The following is an 18,343-nucleotide window of genomic DNA, read 5'->3' on the forward strand; positions in this document are numbered from 1 at the left end:
CAGAAAGATTTTACATTTATGAATCACACAATATCTGGCTCTTCAGGGTCAGATTTTTAGAAGTACCCTCCTTTTAAAAAACAAGTCCTATCACGGACTGAAATGCAATAAATACACACATAAATGATCTTAGTTCTTTATGAAAATATCAAGATACATCTGCCCCAGAATCATGCATGAACTTTAAACAACTGTCTCATGAGAGCTAATTAATTCTTCTTATATATCAGTTAAATATAAATGGCAGTTCTTATTTAATATGCTGTTAATCTACATGAACGTCAGAGCCCTAACATTCGACCAAAGTGATGGGAAGGAGGTTAGCACAGGTGGTATTTCTTTCACAGGTGGGTTGAGTTACTATTTAAGTAACTGACTTTAATGGTGCAAAAATCTCAACACAGTGAAATGTACATCTCCCAGCAGCGTTTTCTAAAACCAACCAAAAATATGATACTGTATCTAATTAAGGCTCTCCTAATTTGACTGCCTCCTACTTGAGTACCAAGTTAAAGAGAAATACAAAATATAAATAGTTGGTGCTTTTTCTAGAGGATTACCAACATGAAATGTATATGAAACATTCAGTGGTGGGAAATTTAGTACATACTCCCCAGAAAGCATCTAAATGTGGGAGCTAATATAATGTGTCTTACCAGGACACTTTTTAAGGAAAAGTAAGTAAGCAAATAAAACAAGGAAAAGTGAAAAAGAAAAAACTACTCAATATCTGCATGCTGAAATATTTAAATACCCTTTACCTACAGTACAACTAAAGACGTACTCAATAAGCAGTACCACTGAAACTGCATTTTCTGTTTCCAGAAATAAAACCACAGAAACCAGCATCAGCAAGGACACTTTCTTTCCAGTGCTCAGAGGTCCATTCACCTACCTGATCAGCCTCAAAGTCTGAAAGGCTGATTATTAATAATGAAACTGTTCAAAGAACCTGAGTTACATTAACTCCTTGATGACTCATAAGGACTCTAGAGGCAGGCACAGTAATGAATCCCATTTTTTTGGATGGGCAAACTGAGGCTCAGGAAGATTAAGTAAATTACTCAACTGTCCCCAAGCTAGTGAATGCCAGAGTCAGGATTCAAATGCAAGCGGTTAAATCAAGACAAGAGTCTATACTCTAAACCACTGTGCAATGCTTAGCTGAGGTTTAAGGCATATAATCTCCTACCACTCTGTATTTTTGGATAGTTTCTAGGAAAGTGGTCAGCCCATAAGCCACGGACACCAGGAAGTCATAAACTCAAAGGCTATGGAGCCTGCAGGTAATACAAATGAATGAGGTGAGCCAGGCGTAAAAAGCATGATGGTAAATAGTAACCCACTCCATACTGAAGAGATGATAGGGAGTGATGGGGACTGTGGCAACCTAGAGCGCAATGCTGCCAATGAAAGGATGGCCACTTCTTCATGCCTACTGATTGCTACCTTAGGGAGAGCTGGGCAAAGTGCCGCCAGAGTTTCAGGTTTTTCAAAAGGGTGGGGTGGGAGGGAAATTTTGCAAGAAATCTCTCCAGGTTTATCTATTGCTGACCCCCACCCCTCAAAAAAACAACAAAAAACCAAATAAATCTGCTGGCAGTATGTAGTCCACCTGTTGGTGACTTCTTTTATGTCACTAGAGAAAGACACAGCCATCACCTTAGAACGAAAGGCCTAGGTTCTCAACCTCCAAGGACTTTCCTGGCCCTTCTCAGTGCTACAACAGCCCTCAACTCACTCAGCGAGTAATGAACAAAATGCCTGTCACACATCACAGCACATCTGGTCAGAGAAACAGATGTTACACTCTCCTGAGACAAAAGCAAAAAAGTTTGATGTATATGCAGGGTGATGCTCTCTACTTAGTAATATTTTGCTTTAAACCAGGGACTGAGAAAATAAGGCATAATAATCCAAGCTGGCTTCTAGAATACCGTCCCTTTCTATGGCAAAATATACAACGGGACCTGGGGGGTGAACAGAAACGTGAGAGTTACTGATTCATGGTTTACAAGGAAGTTTTCATGTTCACTCTGGACAAAGCATGGATTTGTGGTCAAAATTTCCTTCCTGGATTGCTGTCATTCCCCTTCATTAATGAACAGCTGGTCCAAACCCAAGAGAATAGGATTGCCCTTCGTGGCCACTTCAGAAACCTCAAAGGGTATGCAATTATTTATTTATTTTTTGAAAAAAGGAAAATAGTAAGCACAAAATCTGACAGACTTGGTGGGCAAAATGGAGCAAGAAATTCTAGCCTTTTCACAAACATCTCCACCTACTCCTCTTTCCCCATTTCTGAAAACTCCTTCTAGATAAGAAAGGCTTAACAGCAAAACCCCACGGTGGAAAAGTTTCTTGCTTTTATACTACTTAATTTTATAATAATTTTTCCTATGATGTATTCAGCAAACCCATAATAAAAAACTAAAAACACAATGTAGTTATTCATGTTAATCACAGGGGTACAGAGCAATACTAGTTAATGTCAAACATTTCTGGTAACTAACTGCTCAGCCTTTTGGCTAAGATCAAGTGTAGTATCTGTTGTTACATGCTTAATATCCGATTCCTCCTCTATCTGAGGACATGTTAAGTGGATTTTGGAAGCAGGGAGCTAGAACAGGAGCTTGCTCCATCAACTCCACACATCTACCTGGTACTGCAGTACCTCCAGGAATGATGCACCCCCTTGAGAAAAAAATTTTTTCAACTGGTAATTAAAAACCGATTAATACCACTATGCAACTGAGTGAAAATGCCTGTTTCCTGTCAAATTATCAACTGAAACTAGAAGCCATCTTCAAATGCAAACATTACCACGTGATAATAAAGTGGAAACCAAGTCAACTAACCAAAGTGTAGCCTAACTAGTTCATCTACTGTATGCGTCTGACACCCTACAGTGTCTTTGGTTTTCAAATAATTATTGTTTAAAATGGCCTGGGAGGAGTGTCCAACACAGCTTGCTCAAAGTCTGTATCCAAAAATCCCATGAAAAAGGTAAATTTGCTGAAAGACCATGCTGACTATGTGGTATTAGGAAGAAAGAGATAACTGAAACAAGAGCTCAGAAATTCAAGTGTTGGAAGGAAAGAAGAAACTGTATTTACTAGAAAGCATCCATTTTGCTTTAAACAGTCTTAACATGAACTATTTACCTTAAATATATTAGGATTCTTCTTTCTCTAACAATTCAATTCAAAAAAATAATTTTACTCCATCCTTCCAATCCCTTTCATCTGAAATATCTTCATTTTCAGATGGTATTTCAGAGGTTCTTAAGAATCCTTTTCTAATTTAGATTTTTTAAAAAATTTTGTAAACTAAACATTTTCAACTATCTTAAATAATGCATGATGAAACATCATACAAAATAGCAATAGTGGCCATTTTAAACAGGTACAAAGAAAGAAAGCTATAAAACACAAACTAGAAAGAACCTTAATAAAACCTAAGTGCATAACTTAACAACTGCTCCCTCCTTAGGTAGCACCATTCGGCATCTTGGTGAGAGATGATCAAGGTGAAGGAACCACTCACTCACCTATCTTTGTAGTTTATCACAGTATCGATGATAGCGTTCATCTGCTTTGTCAGTTTGGGGGGATTTGGTGACAGTTTCTCAGCGGGAGGGCGGCCTCTTCTCTTCTTAGCTTTTTCCACGTCTTCTTTCGCAGGATCTTTATCCACATTTCTTCGTCTTTTTCGCTTCTTAAGCCGTACTTCCTCTTCCATTTCTTCCAAATTGCCGTCTTCAATGGCCTGTTCATTGAAAACAAAGGAGAAAAATTCAAGACAAGAAAATAACCAAGACAAAAACAGTATGTGTATATTTATATATAGCTTCAACAATTAGAATAAAATAAAAAATTAACCAAAAAAAAGAAGTAAAATTTAACAGTAATCAGTGGAGGAAGAAGAAAAAAGAAATGCTACCATATTGGATAAATGCATCTTTAACTCAAGTCTGTTTCATGAGCAAAACACACTGAAGGCCCAAAACACTCACAGTAAAGAAGAATATGACAAATATTAAAAGATCTATAAATTCAAGTGTTTGATGATAACTGAATCCAGATGAAATTTTAGCTCAGTTTAAGAACATGACCCTAATTTTCTCATTACTGTAAGGGAAGGAAAAGGTAAACAAAACGAGGGGTGGGTTATGAAAAAAAAATCCCTAAGAATACATCCACACGAGCATATAAGCTTTGACCTTTTCTTGAGGTTTTGCATGAATTTATTCATGATTAACAATATAAATCAAAATTCCATCTAGATTTTTGTTCTAACGTGGCAATTAGTAAACAAGGAAACGGGAAAGTACAAAGCCACATTCCTTGGTAAACGCACTTAAATCATTCGATAAAGAACACACACACTCACAAACAATAAACACTTTTTTCCAATTACCTGCAAACGCTTGCTTTAAACCACAGCCAGCAGCACTAATGCAGAGAGATAATAAAATAGCTATAAAAACAACCAGGTATAAAAGAAACCTGTTCATAAAGGGCTAAAAGATCCATGTGACAGACCCAGAAGTTTAAACTTTTTTTTTTTCCTGGTAAATCTCAAAACTCAAAAGAAGAAAATAGAGGAAAATACTGCAAAGGGGGGGGAAAAGAACATAAAATTTGAACATAGAAATGTTCTAAAAAAAATCTTTAAATTATATTTTGAGATTGCTCTCTCACACAAAATAACTAATGTTGTTATTTGTTCCTCCTGCCTCTCAATATTGCCTCCAGTATGCAAATGATAATCAATCCTTTCTCGTAGCTGAAAGAGCTCTAATCATAAGGCAATTACCTTCATTTCTCCACAGCACCAAACATGGCTAATATTTATGATCATGTGAGTATAACAATCAATATAAAGAGTGATTACAGCTCAGACATAATTTCTTTCACTTATGTACAATGCTTCCTGAAAAAGAAAGGTTTTGTGAAGAAAACCTGGTGCAGAACACAAAACAACCTGGCATGTTAAAAATGCCAGAGGGATTTTTTAAAAAATATGTTTTCTATGCATCCTCCAATGTGCAAATCCATAGAAGCAACATGCACACAGACAGATTCCTAAGGGACAGTCTGAGCCTAGGCCTTAATAATCAAAAGACAATTTCCATCACGATCCTACAGTGTTCAGATAACCACTATGAAGGAGGCGAGATCTGATGAGTTATGAGGAAAAAGGAAAAGGAAAAAAAAAAAAGCTTCACATTATTGCATTAATATTCATTTGCCTAAAAAGCAGGACACCCACTATACAGCTAAACACACTGCAGCTAAGCGAAGATTAAGAAAAGGAAATTGTCCCGCATATCTTGGAGGCTGAACATGCTAATAATAAATACAGCATGCAAGGCTGTCAACAGTTAATGGTACTGCTCTCCTCAAGCACCCAGTTGCACACAGAAATACGGAGAACACCGGCTTTTGATGTGTTACACACCTACACATGCCTGGGATGTAGTTCTACTGAATCTTCAAGACGGCAACGAAAAAGGATATTTACCTTACCACTATCAGCAGGCCGGCTATCGGAAATCACAGTTAGTGGGGATAAAATTAACAAGCCAGCAAAGCAGCGAGCTGCTAGTCTCTTCATCAGCTGATCAGGAAAAAAAAGAGAGCTGGGGAAAGGCTATGTTTTCATATACAAGTAATTTTATTTTACTGAAAATTTAATACTGAAAGGATTGTGGATACTCAAATCTGCTGTTTCATTCTACCTACTACAAGGCCCGAAGGCTTCCTCCTTCAGCCTGTTTTAATATTGACAACTACTTATCATATTTTTTTCCCTTATTATTCCAGGCAGCAGAATTAGAGATTTTAGCTCAGGTGGTTTCTGATTCTTGCTCGCATTTTAACAATTAAGCCAGTAAGAAAACAAATTAATATTCAAATTTATTTTAAACAATTAAAACAAGGTATGCTTTTTTGGTATTTTATACCTTATTTTTTAAAAAATAGCAGCATGGTTTGGAGCAGTCGAAATGATTTTAAAATAGAAGACAATTTTTTAAAAAATTAAATGCATGTAAATAAAAGCAATGTACATGGTTCTAAGGTTCAAATATTTTAATATAATATGTAATTCTGCTCTTTAAAGAAAATCCAGAACAACTGTAACACTTCACTTTCAGTTTCATGCTGTAAAATTTTTCATTGTTTTTCTTCTCAGTAGGATAAATGAAGTTGGGGGGAGTTGTAAAAAGGATATTTCTACTCTCACCCCCCTCAATTTTGAAAAGAGGGAACAAGCATAAGCTTGTGATATTTGGACTTTTAAATCTCTAAATCTGTGAGTGGCTAAGAAGCGAAAACAAATTAAATTGCAAACAGAACTGAAACAATTTTTATTACAATTGCTAATACGTGCAGATTCTTATTAAATTTAGGTTCTGGAATTACAAGGAAACACACAAAGTACTGACCATTATTCCCCTTAAACTAAGGTTTTATGCAGGAATGCAGAGAGCTACAAAACATCTTCCCTCCTCCCCAAAGACCCCAAACACATCCATATGCAGTGCTTTATGTTCTGTGATTTCTAAGGGTCTTTTTCTAATGGAAATCAATTCACTAAATACTTCCCAATGCTTTTCGCACATAAAGAGTAGAGTAAGATTACTCCTGCATGTAAGTAAAATTATTCATGGAGATTTTAAACTGTTCTTTTATTTAAAAAAATTATTTATTAAACTGGCTCAACTGACTCAAAACTCAGCGCTGGGGTTGGGGGGCACACACAAAAAAACCCAAAACTTGCTACACAATGCTAAAGTACTACCCCAAAAGAATTCCCTTCCAAACCTTTTACCAGCACAATAATGAAATAAATCACAGAAGCAAACCCCCAGTTTCCGACTGGTGACGTGTTGCGCAAGAGTGCGAGCCCTAATTCAACATACAGACGGCTCCCATGCTGAACTGCCTCTAGATTTAATGAAGTGAATAGGAAGGAAGTCGGGGAAAAAAAGTGTACAAATAAGAAATTAACACTTTCCTTCCCTACCGAAACGGTGAAACACAACTACAGCGAAGTTTAGTGAGGCACCTCTTTTCTTAAAGGCACACTGCACCCATTTGGCTCCGGATGTCACGAAAAAAAACCCATATGGTGGTAAAAATCCCCAGTCAAGTTAAAACAGTTAAGCATATTTCAGCCTGCGTTTTTCCTGAATGAAGCTGGGAATTACTCCTTCCTCCACTGGATGGCAACCTTTCTTTTTTTTTTTTTTTTTTTTTTTTTTTTTGGCCCTCTTTCTTTTCTTTCTTTCTTTCAATTTTCCTTAAGAGAAAATGTTTTTCATGACTCAGGGTATGCAAGAACGAGATGCAAACTAGCTCCCTCTTCAATTAGTTCTTATGAAAGCAGCGTGCACGTTCTGACAACAAAATGCAGGAGACAGTCATGCAGGATTAGCTGTTTTGGAGGAAACACTTTGCAGCTAGCAAAGCACATGGCAGACCCGGGAAGCGGCCACACGTGGGTCCAGTTGTGGCCCTCTCATCCTGACACACACCAACCACATCTTTTACTGCGTGACGGAAGGTCCAGAAAGTCAGCCTCAGGCGCCTTCTTCTCAACCCGGTGGTGTAAAGAGGCGCTGTTATGCGTGGTTCACAATATCACAAAGCAGAGGGGATCCATGATTATGAATAGGTAAAGAGGGACACGCAAACAAAAAGCCCCAGGCCAACTCCTGCGCATTGTTTCCACCTCCGCCTCTCCAAGTCCACCAAGCCATGTGGCACAGCCCTTACAGTGGAACAAACCATCTTAACACTGAAAGGAGCAATTCTAAAGATATCGAGACAAGGCATGGAAATTTCTTCCATGTGAAACGGGAAAATCAGTACTCAAACACTAACTCTGCTATTTCGGTATCATATTTCTGTCCGCTGACACTTTCTCTTTCTCCCTCTGGGGATCCTCCTCCCTTAGGAACTCTACTTGGATTCCAGAAGAGGACCCTGGGATGCTGCTGGGTATGGGGGTGGGGTTACAGAGCCCAGGGCTAAGCATTCAAGAATGCAGGTTAAGACCATTATATTATACTAGTAGCTTTCTTGGGACAGTTCACATATCACCAAACTTGATCCCCAAATTCAGACAGGCTAAATATCCCTTGTGCCCTGCTGAGACCCTGGAAGCCAATAATACAGGTAAAGAGCTCCCAAACAAGAAAAGCAATGCCAACAAAACAGTGGAATTTTACATTTACATTTTCAAGCATGAGAGATTTTCTTACAATATAAATCTTAAACAACAAAGCTGAACATAGAGCTCATCCTCAAAGATGTCACATTATTTTAATCAGTTTAATGCACACTGTAGCACTTTTGGATGCAGAATTTCAGACTCAGGGCTTTGGACAGTCAAGTTTTTTATTATTACTGTCTCCAAAAGCAACCTGTTAGAGAAACTGGCATAAAATCAAATTCCCTAAAGTGAAATAATCTAGACACAAAAGGGCAAATACTGTATGATTTCAGAGATGAGAAAAGAGAACAGTGTTTACCAGGGGCTAAGGTAAGAGGGCTGGGGAGTTAATGCTTAATGAGGTCAAAATTTCAGTTTGAGATAATGGAAAAGTTCTGAAGATGGGATGTTGGTGACAGTTGCACAGCAATGTAAATGTACTTAATGTTACTGAAATGTACACTTAAAATGGCTAACATGGGCCGGGTGTGGTGGCTCATGCCTGTAATCCCAGCACTTTGGGAGGCCAAGGCAGGTGGATCACACCTGAGTTCGGGAGTTTGAGACCAGCCTAACCAACATGGAGAAGCCCCATCTCTACTAAAAATACAAAATTAGCCGGGCATGGTGGCGCATGCCCTATAATCCCAGCTACTCAGGAGGCTGAGGCAGGAGAATTGCTTGAACCTGGGAGGCAGAGGTTGCAATTAGCCAAGATTGTGCCATTGCACTCCAGCCTGGGCAACAAGAGCAAAACTGTCTCAAAAAAAAAGAAAGAGAAACAAAAAAGGCAAAAATCGTAAATTTTATGTGTATTTTGCCACAAGAAAAAAAATCCCTGAAAAGAAATCAAATTCTCTAAATTAAGGAACAACTTAACCCCAATTAAACCCCAGCAACTGCAGGTTCATACGTGTTCTTACCACCTCAACACACAGCACATAATACTAGCGAAATCTTGCTAGCTTTCCTTCAGAATTCAACCCTTTTAACATTTCAATGGATAGCACGTTCAGTCTTGCCCTGGCCAATGGCTAGAACTTTTCAAAAATCCCCATTTATTCTTTCAAAGCTTATTAAGGAAATATCCATGATGTAAGAAAATAAATGTATATAGGACATAACTATTCACAAACCTTATACTTTTGTTAACAAATGCTTCCCATATTCAAGAGATGAGTTGGTCTGAAGGGTAAGAACTTGTTTGGATATAGATTCCACCCTCCCCCCAACCCCATGGTGCAATAAAACTGATGACATTAACTCAACGGACTCTGTTTCTTATTTCATTCATCTGTCAGGCAACTTTGATGCCAACTGCACTCCTGGCTCTCCCTGAGTTGGGACTGAAATGTACCAAGCTGACCATAAAGGGGAAGAAAATTGAGCCACAGTTTACTCGAATTTCTGGTGCAGTGGGTTTTCCAGTTTACTGATCGATAACCTCAGATCACTTTTGCAAAAAAAAAAAGGGGGGGGTTTCTCTTTTCCCATATGCCATAAGCACATGGAGGTGGGTAAGGAAGGGAAAAGGGGAGCTATGGCTTACACATCTGAGACAAGGTCAATTAACACACTATTTTAGTTAAAAGCAATTTGGTTGGGTTAAGGAAAATGGCTGGGCGCAGTGGCTCACGCCTGTAATCCCAGCACTTTGGGAGGCCAAGGTGGGCGGATCACAAGGTCAGGAGTTCAAGCCCAGCCTGGCCAATATGGTGAAACTTTGTCTCTACTGAAAATACAAACATTATCCAGGTGTGGTGTCACGTGCCTATAGTCCCAGCTACTCGGGAGGCTGAGGCAGAATTGCTTGAACCTGGGAGGCAGAGGTTGCAGTGAACCGAGATCACCCCACTGCACTCTAGCCTGGGCAACAGAGCCAGACTCAGTCTCAAAAAAATAAAAGAAAATGAGTTTAAAATTATTTTAGCCATGAGTTCAACTAAGAACCCATGTGACTGATACCTTTTAAGCAGTATTAAACACAATATACTCTATTTGGAGAATGATTTTTAGATTTAGGAGAGGTTGGCCCACAAAACATCTGGCCCTGAGGACCCTACCAAACTATAAATGTGAAATATTGACACCTTTGTTCTTACAAGTTAGGCACATGCTATGCTCAGCTTCCTTGGGTAGAATCAAAAAACCTGAGAGAATTTGAGAGCCCGCAAGAGACTTAGAGAAACAATGGAGAACTGCAACAAATACAGTTCTGCTTTCCTATCCTGAGATCATCAATCAAGTTACCATCTACTCTTAACACAGTCAGGAACTCCACCTGCTTGTCTGTTGAGCAGGGCTCCTCAGAAGGGCCTGGACCACTTCTGTACTTCAAGGTTCTCAGTATATTTAAAATGAAATGCCAAAAGAGGGTAACAAACTAATACAGTTGTAATGCTCACAAAGAATAACTTAATGCTTTCAAGACAGATAAAATACAACTATTAAGAGCATAACCTCATTTGGAGATAGTGTCAAATGGCAACTTAGAGGCACCTTCATGAATGTGAGGCCTGAGCAAAACAAATGGTTCTTTTCTGGGCTTCCCTGTGACAGGCTGTCCATGAGGAACTGAGCCACGATCCAGGGTTCCATGATACTGCAAGAAGTCAGACTTTCTGGTCATTACACCCATAGTGATTAAGAACAGCAAATTAATCAGACACTGATGAGAATGAGGTAGTTGTTCTTGAAGCCAATGCAAAGATTGTTCATTAAGAGCCCAATAATGAGAGAGGAAAACACGTAAATAAAGCAACAGAAGAAATCAAAAGCATAGTAGTTTGAGGCGCTCTAATAGAGAAAAAAAAAAGCCCCAACTTTTAATAAATCTTCAGACACACAGCATCATTAATACTTCTACTACTACTGATGCAGCTACTACTACTCCCACCATTGTCCCTGCCAGCAGCAGCAGCAACATTGGCTAACACATAGTGTTCACTGTGTTGCCAGCCACTCCGTGCTTTGGGTACATTTAGTAATTTAAACCTCACAATAACCCTAAAAAGGTAGGCACTCTTACACTCTGCATTTTGCAGATGAGGAAATTGAGGCATAGAGAGATGTAACACCTTCTTCCAGATCATATAAAAGAAAGACGACGACTCAGTATTTGAACTCGAAGTCTGGCTGCATAAACCACACCCTTAGCTACCAAACTGTTCTACGTCATAGCAGAAAACAATAACATTATTAATGACGACTATACCATCAGGAAAATGCTAACTTATACTTGCCAGGCTTAGGTGAATAATTCAAGTAAAAACATAACATGATGTATCTTAGGAAGACTTTCAGCAAAGATCACACACACGATATACACACTTCCAGCAAAGATCTCTCTCTCTCTCATACACACTCCTTTGCATAGAAGTGTGGAACCATGAAAGTAACCATCAAAGTACACAGTTATTTTAATAATCAATGGGAAATTATTGTTCCACAACTTTAAAAAATTTATGTCAAAACATTAAAAACTCTTATACTTGTAGAGGGAAAAGAAAAAAATAGTAAAATATGCATTTGCTTAGTACACTAATTTAAAATATTAGAAACATGGAGCATTAAAATGTTTCATTTCTCTGTTAAAAAAAACAAAAAACAAAAAAACCCAAAAAACTCTATCCAGAGTATTTTGCTTTGCTTTGCTTTGTTTGAGACAGGGCCTCATTTTGTTGCCCAGGCTGGAGTGCCATGGTGTAATCAATCATAGCTCACTACAGCCTCAACATCGTGGGCTCAAGCAATCCTCCCACCTCACCCTCCTGAGAGCTGGGACTATAGGTGCACACCACCACATCTGGCTATTTTCTTTTTTGTAGAGACCAGGTTAGACAATGTTGCTTACACTGGTCTTGAACTCCTGGGCTCAAGTGATCTTCCTGCTCTGGCCTCCCAAAGTGTTGGGATTACAGGAGCGAGAGATCACGTCTGACCTATCCAGGGTATTTTGAACAGTGCTTGTCTTCTCCTTGTCAAATAACTTACGATATAGAATAAACATCTTTTCTATGCCTTGGAAAACTGCCATACTCCTAAATTTGGATTGGCTTCCAACATTTTATCCTTTGCCATTCGATGTCGTGAAATAGCTGAGTTCCTTCAGTGTAACTCTGTTTTTCTTGTTTGTTTTTGCCAGTATCACTTCCTCTGGGTCATCTTCATCCTTTTCTTGATAACCGCATCCCTCATTTATGTGGGTAAGTTCACCTTCACCATGTTCCCTGGCTGAATATCTAGAATCTCTCCTGTATGGCCACTTTGTGATCCTACATCTTCCTTCACATAAATTCTTTTTATTTTTTATAAATTCTTTTATTTATTTTTATTTTTTGAGACAGAGTCTCACTGGCTCTGCTGCCCAGGCTGGAGTGCAGTGGTGTGATCTTGGCTCACTGCAACCTCCGCCTCCCAGGTTCAAGCGATTCTCCTGCCTCAGACGCTCAAGTAGCTGGGACTCTAGGCGTGTGCCACCACACCCGGCTAATTTTTATATTTTTAGTAGAGATGGGGTTTTGCCATGTTGACCAGGCTGGTCTTGAACTCCTGACCTCAGATGATCCGCCCACCTCAGCCTCCCAAAGTGCTGGGATTACAGGTGTAAGCCAATGTACCCGATGTTATTTATTTTTATTTTTTATTTTTGAGATGGAGTGTCGCTCTTTTGCCCAGGCTGGAGTGCAGTGGTACAATCTCAGCTCACTGCAACCTCCGCCTCCCAGGTTCAAGCGATTCTCCTGCCTTAGCCTTCCAAGTAGTTGGGATTACAGGCACGAGCCACCACACCTGGCTAATCTTGTATTTCTAGTAAAGATGGGATTTCACCATGTTGACCAGGCTGGTCTCGAACTCTCTTGACCTCAGGTGATCCACCTGCCCCAGCCTCCCAAAGTGCTGGGATTACAGGCATGAGCCATGGCACCCAGCCTTTCTTCACTTAAGTGCTTGATATGGTTGTCTTCCAAAAGATCTATCTCATCAGCATGAAATATTCCAGGATCATCATAAACCTGCCTCCATCTTGGGATTCGGGGTGAAATTTCATAGCGGCATCCTTATTTACACTAGTGGTGTCATCAGACCATTTAACATTCATCAGTTCATGCTGACTTATGAGACAATGAAACCAGCTTTACTGGCAGTCAAAAGTCATCCTATAGTCTCCATGTAATTACCATTTTCTTTTAATACAGAAACTAACTTCAACACTTTGGCCTGAATACTAGTCAAACTAAGCAGGATTTTAAAAATTATTACGGTTGCTGGGCGCGGTGGCTCACGCCTATAATTCCAGCACTTTAGGAGGCCGAGGCGGGTGGATCACGAGGTCAGGAGATTGAGATCATCCTGCCTAACATGGTGAAACCCTGTCTCTACTAAAAAATACAAAAAATTAGCTGGGCATGGTGGCAGACACCTGTAGTCCCAGCTACTCGGGAGGCTGAGGCAGGAGAATGGCGTGAACCCGGGAGGCAGAGGTGCAGTGAGCAGAGATCGCACCACTGCACTCCAGCCTGGGCAACAAGAGCGAAACTCCGTCTACAAAAAAAATACTCAATTTCAATCATAAGTGGTTATTTGTCCCTAGTGCAATTTAAGCTAAAATATATTGAGATGACTTTACCTTGTCTTTTTTATATTCATTGTACATTTTCAGTGTGGTTTATATATTTTTTAATTCATTTATTTTTTAATTTTTGAGACAAAGTCTCGCTCTGTCACCCAGGCTGGAATGCAGTGGTACAATCTTGGCTCACTGCAACCTCCACCTCCTGGGTTCAAGAGATTCTCATATCTCAGCCTCCCAATAGCTGGGATTACAGGTATGCAGCACCACTGTGCCCAGCCAATTTTTTGTATTTTTAGTAAAGAGGGGCTTTCACTGTGTTGACCGGGCTGGTCTCAAATTCGTGGCCTCAAGTGATCCAACCACCTCATCCTCCCAAAGTGTTGGGATTACAGGCATGAGCCACTGTGCCCAGTCTCAATCTGGTTTGTACTGTAGTTTCATGGAGGCCTGGGTCTTGTGCTATCTTCATTTTCCTATTGCCATTTTCACATCTAATCACAACAAATTTCACTTCCTTCATTATTACTACTTGTTTCTTTGCAGCACTTTCATCTTTGGTGGTCAATTCCCTCTCCTAATGAACTATTTTTTTGTAATGTCATGTTTTCACTAAGAAGGCAGCAACACAACTACATGCTTTGCTGTCTGTGCATGAACTGAACAACAGACACTGACAAATCACCACCAGACTGAGAGAAGTGATGTTATTGATCAAAATGTACATGTGTTATGTACACAGTGATTTGTGAATAGTTAGCCCCAAAGTCTGTGTTTTATGTGCAGTGACTCACAATTCTTATACTATAGTGTTATGGGCTGAACTGCATCCCTCTAAAATTCATACATTGAGGTCCTAAAACCCAAGACTTTAGATTGTGACTATATTTTGAGATAGGGCCTTTAAAGAGTTGAAAGGGCCCTAGGCCTATGTGACTGCTGTCTTTCTAAGAAAAGGCAGTTAAGACACAGATGCACAGAGGAACAACCCCATATACACATGCCAAGGAGGTAGCCAATTCCATGCCAAGGCGAGAAGCCTCAGAAGAAACCAAACCTGCTGACACCTTGATCTCAGACTTCCAGCCTCCACACCATGAGATAATAAATCTCTGTTGTTTAAGCCACCAATCTGTGGTATTTTGTAATGGCAGTCCTAGCAAACTATTACATAGGGTAACTAAAATTTGTCATTGAGGGATTTGTGTTTAACTATATCCAGTGATGGGAATGTGTACATATGGAATGGTGCAAAGCAAGGCTGCTTGTATGCACTTATAACACACCCCTTGGAGTAAACAATCGCAGCGTTTCTCTTTCCTGCCATCCTATAATCTAAGGGAAACTGCTCTACCCACAGCATCTGCTGCCTGCACTGCCATCTTCTGTATCAGGCAGCTGCTACCTGTCTTAATCTCACCTGATGGAGATGAGAATGTTCCCCCATTCTCCGAGTACCCTGTCTCTAAGCTTGTGTGGGGCCTGGCATGAGGGTCTCTGCACAAGCACAGTCAGAGTGATTGGCTGAGCCAGTCAGTTCACTTCTATTAAGAATTTGAGCTACAGTGTGGAAGAACATGTCCAGTTGGTATGGCAGAAGTTGAGTAAAGGTCATAAGGTAGCATTATGCCGGGGATGTTATGAGTAGCAGCCATGAATAAGCAGAGGCCAACAGGAGATTTGCAAAAAGTATACTGTATGAAGGAGAAGACTAGGTCAGCCCAGGGAGGTTCTAATTCCTTGTACTCACACACAAGTATTTGGTTAGGCTATAGAGACATACACATGTACTCACATACATGTACGTACACATATATACATATAGATGCACATACACATATTATTAGAGTGTCAGTAGAGAGCTGTCCAGTTCTAGTTAAATTTGAGAAGCCAACTTGGAAACGTACAATAATTTCAGATCTAGTCTGTATGCTGTTGCTAAGTATATAAAAGGTTATTTGTCAAGTATGTCTATCCCACTTTATTTAATAAAGCTAAAATGCAAAACAAAATTTGAGTTTTGGTTAGCTAAGAGCTACATATATGTGGCAAACACAATTTGCTATACAATAAACTCTAAAATGAATCTCTAACTTTAAAGCACAAAACAATAAGAACAAAGGTGAATATGGCCAGTGATATGGTTTGGCTATGTTCCCACCCAACTCTCATCTTAAATTGTACTGCCATAACTCCTGCATGTCGTGGGAGGGACTCGGTGGGAGATAATTTGAATCACGGGAGCGGTTTCCCTCATACTGTTCTTGTGGTAGTGAATAAGTCTTACGAGATCTGATAGTTTTATAAGGGATTTCTTTTTTTTTTGGAGGCAGAGTCTCGCTCTGTCACCCAGGCTGGAGTGCAGTGGCAGGATCTCAGCTCACTACAAGCTCCGCCTCCTGGGTTCACGCCATTCTCCTGCCTCAGCCTCCTGAGTAGCTGAGACTACAGGTGCCTGCCATCACTCCTGGCTAATTTTTTTGTATTTTTAGTAGAGATTGGATTTCACTGTGTTAGCCAGGCTGGTCTCGATCTCCTGCCCTTGTGATCCACCACCTTGGCCTCCCAAAGTGCTGGGATTACAGGCGTGAGCCACGGCACCTGGCCGGGGGTTTCCATTTTTTGTTGTTGTTTTTTTGAGACCAAGTCTCGCTCTGTCGCCCAGGCTGGAGTGCAATGGCGTGTTCTTGGCTCACTGCAACCTCCGCTTTCCAGGTTCAAGCAATTCTCCTGCCTCAGCCTCCCGAGTAGCTGGGATTACAGGCACCCACCATCATGCCCAGCTAATTTTTTTGTATTTTTGTGGAGACAGGGTTTCACCATGTTGGCCAGGCTGCTCTTGAACTCCTGACCTCAGGTGATCTGCCCTCCTCAGCCTCCCAATCCCAAAGTGCTGGGATTACAGATGTGAGTCACCACACCCGGCCAGGTGTTTCCACTTTTGCATCTGTCTCATTTTCTCTTGCCGCCACCATGTAAGAAGTGCCTTTTGCCTCCCACCGTGATTCTGAGGCCTCCCTAGCCATGTGGAACTGTAAGTCCAATTAAACCTCTTTTTCTTCCCAGTCTCTGGTATGTCTTTATCAGCAGCGTGAAAATGGACTAATACAGACAGGTTTTACTAATAAACACACTAAGTTGTATTCTGGCCTTGCATGGCTTCCATAGCTTTTTGGTATTCCAAGCCAGGACTAGCTGTTTTGCTGGTAATACATGGCTGAAATCAACATGAACAGAGTCGGTGGCAGAGAAGGAGACACCAGGAGACCAGGTTAACTGAAGCACAGTCAAGGATTTGCTCAGAAGAGACAAACACGAACTGCTCTAATGGGCAATGGCAAGATATATAGAAAATAAGCTGGGCACAGTGGCTCACACTTGTAATCTCAGTGCTTTGGGAGGCTGAGGCGGGAGGATTACTAGAGGCCATGAGTTAGAGACCAGCCTGGGCAACATGGCAAAACTCTGTCCCTACAGAAAACAAAAAAATTAGTTGGGTATGGTGGCATATGCTTGTGTCTCAGAAAAAAGAAAAAGAAAGAAAACACCTCTAAAATGTGTTCCAGAAATGGAGTGTCTAGAGAACATTTTAGAGGGTACACAACTGACAGTCAATAAATCTGAAGGAAATTAAGAGGCTCACTCAACTGACCTCTACTTATGACTCTGCCCACTGCAGAGACCCTCCTTGTCTGGGCCACTCTGCTCTTGCCATTTGGCTCAAATACCAATGCTCAGCTGTATTCCCAAACATATTGACGCTAGTTATACTTATTACTGGAGCTACATTAATTCAATTAGCTATTAATTACATAAATGAATATAATTTAACTGTGAAAAGAAATTGGGTTCTTAGTTCTACGAACAGCATGAACAATACAAGACTCCAAAAGGGTGAGTTTCTCTAAAAACAGCAGCAGCAACAAAAATGCTGTTGTATTTGGTGAGGGCTAGACTGTTATAACTTGGAGGCAAGTGTACACTCACAGCATGCTTTGTTAATATTAGGATTCTCATTCACGGCTGGGTATAGTGGCTCACACCTGTAATCCCAGCACTTTGGGAGGCTGGGGTGCGAGAATCACTTGAGACCAGGAGTTTGAGGGAGGCTGCAGTGAGCTGTGATCATGCCACTGCACTACAGCCCGGGTGAGGCCCTACTTTTTTTTTTTTTTTTTGAGACGGAGTCTGGTTCTGTCGCCCAGCCTAGAGTGCAATGGTGTGATCTCAGCTCACTGCAACCTCTGCCTCCAGGGTTCAAGCAATTTTCCCTGCCTCAGCCTCCCGAGTAGCTGGGATTACAAGTGCCTGCCACCACGCCCAGCTAAGTTTTGTATTTTTAGTGGAGACCGAGTTTTGCCACGTTGGTCAGGCTGGTCTTGAACTCCTGATCTCAGCTGATACTCCTGCCTTGGCTTCCCAAAGTGCTGGGATTACAGGCATGAGCCACTGTGCCCAGCAGAGGCCCTGTTTCTTTAAAAAAAAAAAAAAAAAAAAAAAAAAAAAAAAAATTTTTTATAAAAAAACACAAAACGGATAAACTTAAAG

At 40.4% G+C, this 18,343-nt stretch overlaps 1 protein-coding gene across 4 annotated transcripts in view; it reads right to left on the reverse strand.

Annotated features, from left to right (window-relative positions):
• SMARCA2 (SWI/SNF related BAF chromatin remodeling complex subunit ATPase 2) overlaps positions 1–18,343 on the reverse strand; it is a 151,163-nt gene that overhangs the window by 28,619 nt on the left and 104,201 nt on the right. Inside the window, exons 1-3 of one of the 4 annotated variants that reach the window (XM_017883511.1) lie at positions 6,831–6,971; positions 5,527–5,622; positions 3,551–3,768 (exon numbers count right to left, since the gene is read on the reverse strand). In XM_017883511.1, coding sequence (XP_017739000.1) covers positions 3,551–3,768; positions 5,527–5,619 — 311 coding nt within the window. In that variant the 5' untranslated portion in view covers positions 5,620–5,622; positions 6,831–6,971. Of the gene's footprint in view, positions 1–3,550; positions 3,769–4,818; positions 5,175–5,526; positions 5,623–6,830; positions 6,972–18,343 lie in introns of those variants that run through there. The other 3 variants (XM_017883521.1, XM_017883530.1, XM_017883501.1) reach the window with 3 other exon arrangements.

Source organism: Rhinopithecus bieti, unplaced genomic scaffold (assembly GCF_001698545.2).
Source record: "Rhinopithecus bieti isolate Rb0 unplaced genomic scaffold, ASM169854v2 scaffold_641, whole genome shotgun sequence".
NCBI lineage: Eukaryota > Metazoa > Chordata > Mammalia > Primates > Cercopithecidae > Rhinopithecus > Rhinopithecus bieti.